This window comes from Manis pentadactyla, chromosome 12 (genome assembly GCF_030020395.1).
Source record: "Manis pentadactyla isolate mManPen7 chromosome 12, mManPen7.hap1, whole genome shotgun sequence".
Lineage (NCBI taxonomy): Eukaryota > Metazoa > Chordata > Mammalia > Pholidota > Manidae > Manis > Manis pentadactyla.
Window position 1 is genome coordinate 57,952,278 of NC_080030.1, and position 5,653 is coordinate 57,957,930.

A 5,653-nucleotide genomic window follows, 5' to 3' on the forward strand; every position below is an offset into this window, starting at 1 on the left:
TAATTCCTGGGAAGATAGCCTATGCCTTTTCATTTCTGAGAAATGTTGCTGGTTTTTCTTTCTAGTTCACAGTAGTAGTAAAGCATTGGTCTTGAAGGCTGACAGACATAGGTCTAAGTATCCCAGCTTCAGCACTTAATGCGTGTAATCTCTGGAACTTATTTTCTCATTAATACTTCCTATGATTGAATGAACAGTAAGAAAAAGTATTAATTCTGGAAGTCCACATAACAAGAATGCAATGTAAACAGTTTATACAAGTGTTCTTTTATTTATGTAGATATATGCAGTTTTAATTTAAAAACTGCATTTGGATTTTTGATGTCTCTTACTCCTATGGAGACAGAGTTATTACTTCTCCATGAAGGATTTACTTTTGAACTCATGTCATTTTCTGAGTCAGCTAAGTGGCTCTTTCCACAGAACTCTGCAGCTTTTCCTCAACTCTGATTTCTGAATTGCAAAATAATATGTTTTTCCAATTGTTTGTTGTTGCTACGTACAACAAGCAAATGGCCATTTTGGTTAAAAGGATTGATTGTGCTACTTCAGAGAATTAATATTATGAAGGCATGTCCTAAAAGTGTCTCAAACAAAACATCCTTATAAAATTCTTTCTACTGATAATATTTATAAAAGATTAAACAAACAATATTTATGTGATAAAGTTTGTTTATTGGTTCTTTGGTCTCTAAAATCTACAGATTTGTTTTAAATCATAGTCATTTTTTCACAAAACCTCAATGAGAATGCTCTATTATCATTTCCATCTTATGGGTAAACAGTTAAGATATACAAAGGGTAAGTGACTTAATCGAGGTTGAAGCTATTAAATGACAGACATGAGATTCAAGCCCAGGCAGCCTGGATTTAGAACCTCACTCTGGACTCTGATATTGGTTATAGCCTTTGCAGATAAAATAAGTTGCGTGTTTTCAAAAACAGCTTGACATTTACAATCCTCCCAGTTCATCTCTGAGATACTTCCTGATGTATTCTTGCTTCAGGTAAGGAGACTCAATATTATGGAAGTTTGTGTGTTCTGGCACATTTTCACATTAAATACAAAATTATTTTCTAGTGATGGGTTAGACAAACCCTAGCTTAAAACTGGATTTTTTCCAAAATGTTGATTAAATTTTTCTATTTAGAAAACCAAATAAAGTTTTTTTAATTTAAAAGACTACTAGACAGTTATTTGATGACAATTATAAAGAAGAATCAACTATTCATTTTCTTAAAAAATACATTTTGGTACTTTGGAAGTGCAAGGCTTTGTACTAGATATTTAGATAATGTAAACAAAGAGTTAGCAGGAAATAAAAAGTGCATAGCAATTTAGTATTGTTAGTAAACATCAAATTCCTTGATATATAAAGTGTAGGACTATATCTGTCTGAAGGCTGGAAATATCTAAAAATTATTACTGGTGTTTTGTAATAGATTTAGTTTTAAAATACAGTAATCAGAATAAATTTCTTTTGTGTCAAAGGATATGTTGCCTTTAAGGTGTTCACCTCTAATTAATTTTATTTTTAAAATAATATTTCAGTGTTTTTCTGCTTTTCACAATACTGAAGAATAATTATTTAAGACCGATCTCCAAATAGGTTTAATGTGTCAAAAATGAGTAAAAACATAAGTCAAGGGCATTATAGCTGAAGAAAAATAAATATGGCATCTTAAAAGATTGCAAACACATGGGAAACTTGTGAAATCCAGGTAAACATCAATTATAACCTCAGTAATAAATAAAGAAACTGTTATTAGTTATACTGGTAGCTCTCCAAGATGACCTAGGTATTAATGATGGTCTATTCTGTATAATTTGTTATTGATGGCTTATTCACAGCCCTGCCCCTGGGAGTTAAAATTGTTCTAATCCCAACCAACACAGGTAAACTGCAGAAATTTTTCTGTAGTCTGAACACTGTTTTAATATATTTTTAAAAATACACATAGCTCCACACAATGTAGCAGTTGTACTTTTAGTATCAACTGATTGAGAAAAATTCATGTGGACAAAAGCTATTATGAATTCAGTAACGCTTTTAAATAAAGTTGTATTTTATTAATAAAAAATAAACATGCATTTTAAATAATAGTACGTATCTATGAGAGACATAGTATTTATATAATCTACAAACTGGGGCATAAGTGGATTCATTAATTTTTGCAACAGTTCTGCATTCTCTCAAAGTGTTTCAAAAAACATCCTTATAAAATTCTGCGGACAATTGGGGTACCAAATCTTAGCAGGATTAAGAAATGAAACTCAGCAACATATTTCAAGATCAGCTTTTACTTTGCAGACAGTCTTACAGAGTTAAATTTTTAATTTGTCATATTGAACTATATCTATAATTCTGCAGCAATGTGGTAGGCAGCTAGCCAAGACATTAATAGTTATTTATGTAAATAAATGAGATGTACAAGAGAGGAGAGGTGCTCTAGTAATTAATGGCCTAGTTCGTCTGGAGAAAATAACCAGGTATTTCTTTTAGTCAAAAAGACTTCCTTTATGAAGAGCTACAAGGAGTATAGAAAAATAAACAAAGAAGAGTAAATCTGAAGTGTAATGTCCATTTACTAATATGAATAAGAGCTCTAAAACTTCATTGGATGGTATTTCTGCAATCAGTTCATCTAAAGATCATCCTCAAGCTATGCAAGTAAGCAGAATAGTATGTATATTTTAAGTCTCCCAAATGATTTTCTTAATTATCTGTGAGTGTCAGTGTAAGTTTACACTTGGTTATATTTAGGTCATTCAGCTTTATATTTCCAATACAGTGTCTGGTACTTCTTTGTACTCAAAAGTGAAAAAAGTTCATTTGAATTAGCTTTATTATAAAATTATTTTTCTTCAAAGAACTAAAAAATGACAGTGATCTTTTGTCCACATGCTTATTTGAGCACAATGAATTCTCCAAAGGTAAGGTATAATGAGAATCACATAATCACCACACACGGTCTTTGCGAAGACAGTCTCTGTAAAGTGGAGAAGCAGCATTGCTGGGGTTCAGAACACTCAAGAGTTACAGTGTTTTTCAGACCATCTCCAATTACTAGTAAGTCCTACAGCCCAATTCTCTATAAAATCATTTTAGATTTAAAAAGTTTCAGGAATCTGTAATCTTGTAATTAGTTCACAAACAAAATATACTTGAGAGAAGATTTTTGTCCCCAAAGAATCTAACTGACAAGTTAGGCAGGAGCTTTTATGTCCTCTATGTATTTTGGAAAATGGGACATTGTTAACAAGTATAAGATAACCTGCAAAACTTCAAATTATTTCAAGAAACAAGTAAGACATTCAGAGAAGGTATTAGAAATTGCTGTACAAATCAGAAAACCATAGTGTAATATTCGATGGGAAGTAATCAGCAAATCTGACTCATCCTTCACTAAATTTTGTAAAATACCAACATACATGAAGATGACAAATGCCTTAGGACAGCTGTTAAATGTAATATCCTCCTACTTGGCAAATGGTGACACTTCACTCTCTAGATCCAAGTGTTCAGTTTTGCACTTGACCTTAACTCCATGTTTGTTTTGAAATCCCTGCAGTCATCTTGTCAATCTATGCCTGCTTCCTCAGAATATAAGTTAACTGTTGAGGAACCACTCCTTAAGACTTTCCCACTTACTATAAGTTTTATTGCCTTCCGAAACCATGGGTAAAAGAAAGCATATATCAGGGGGTTCATCGCTGAATTATAATAAACACACCACACTAAAATCTCATAAACATAAGGAGGAGTTATAAAATTCATGTAAGCATCAATCACGGCATCAACAATGTACGGCAGCCAAGATACGAGAAACGCCGCCATAGCAATACCCAGCGTTTTAGCAGCTTTTCTCTCTCTCTTTGCTACTCTTTCCTTGTAGCTGTCTGAAGAGGCCTGAGCTTGGCTGGCTGTGCTCTCTATCTTTCTAGCCTGATGTTTAGCCACCAAAAATATCTTACCATATAAAAACACCATGGCAACGGTGGGGATAAAGAACAGAAGAAAACAAAGTAAAACCCAGTTTTGATTCAACGGCGCCTGACAGCCTCCTACACAGGTGAGAGCAACTACTAATTCCTCGATCCCTTCTTCGTTGGCCCCGGTGTAAAAGATCGAAAAACTGTACGTGACAGAGAAGAACCAAGACAGAATAATGCATATTCCTGACACCGACACAGTAAACTTGGTTGGATAGGTCAGAGGATCAGTCACGGCGATATATCTATCAATAGAGATACAGCATAAATGAAACAGAGAAGCGAAACAGAAGGAAGTATCGAAACATGTATGAAATTTACAGTAACTCTCCCCAAAGTACCAGCAGCTCTCCACAGACCTCACCGTGCTGAAGGGCATCACGGTCACGCCCACCAAGAAGTCAGCGCAGGCCAGAGAGGCGATCAGGAAGTTTGTAGGTGTGTGCAGCTGTTTGAAGTGGAGGATTGCAATAATAACCAGTAAGTTTCCAAACACTGCCAGCACGGCCCCCAGACCAAGGACTGCATACAGAATTGCTCGAGGACCCGGGGAGTACGGAATTTTAATGCAGGATCCATTCACGTTCTCATAGCAGAGCTGCGCAGCTTCAGCCTGGGAGAAATTGTTCACCATTGCCTTCTTGTTTGAATTATCTTATAGTTCTCAAATTCCCTATTTCAACAACTTCAAATGGAGGAGTTGGCAATTTCAGAAGCTACTGGGAGAGGAAAAAAAAATCTCTAGTTAGAATTAGAGCTAGTAACTTTTTAAGCCAATTTTTTAATTTTTTTGGCATGTTAACCATAACCTCTTGATCTTTCCAAAAAGTAGTCCCAAGTTTTTAATATATTTAGAGTGGGAACTTGATGCAGAAAGCTGTTAAAATTTTGGTCAAATTTAGCACAAAAGACTGGCTACACACTTAGTCCAAAAATATATTAGAATGTATTTGGCTAATCATTAGAAAAATCGTTGTGTTTTTTTAGTGTTACTTTATCTTTTGAAATCTCACCTATAACCACCTGAGTTAAGAAATAATTAGGTTACCAAAGGCTGAGTTATATTTACAAAGTTATCTCCCCTGAGGGGCCATTTCAACAGTAATGATGAACTATACTTCATTTTTTTCAAGAAGGAAGAAATAAATTACATCTCCTTCAAATTATGACCTCAAAATCCCTATGGTATAGAAAGTGAAGACTGAGGAAACATTTACTTATAATTGCTTGCTAAACATTTTGGGGTAATGCATATTTTCTATCACTTTTATTTTCAGTTTGTGGGGTTTTTAACTTTTGTATTCACTCATGATTTGGATGGACAATTTAGATGTCTTGAAGAACTCTTCTTACAAACTGATACTAATATAATCATTGCATAAGTATTTTCCAGGCTAACAGCCAGTTTTAGCCTGGAATCTAATATCAATAAGATTGATTAAATAAGCAGTAACTCACCTAGCCTCTTACCTCCCAACCTTAAAAAACAGTATAGTTTTATACCTACCATAGAGGAGTAGGCAACTCCTGGGGTACACTGCAGAGGTGATTCTGGAAAGAATAGATTCATGTTAAATTATCCAAAGTTCAAATAGAAATGAAGTTGGTTTCTTCAGGTATTTGAGATTTTTTTATACAAAGGCATACAATCTTAAAACA

The 5,653-nt window shown here is 34.1% G+C and overlaps 1 protein-coding gene across 1 annotated transcript; it reads right to left on the reverse strand.

Moving 5' to 3' along the window:
* Nucleotides 1-3,581: 3,581 nt before the first annotated feature.
* Nucleotides 3,582-4,628, reverse strand: TAAR9 (trace amine associated receptor 9). The gene has a single exon (XM_036903655.2). It carries the CDS (start codon nucleotides 4,626-4,628, stop codon nucleotides 3,582-3,584), a length of 1,047 nt encoding a protein of 348 aa, XP_036759550.1.
* Nucleotides 4,629-5,653: the final 1,025 nt, after the last annotated feature.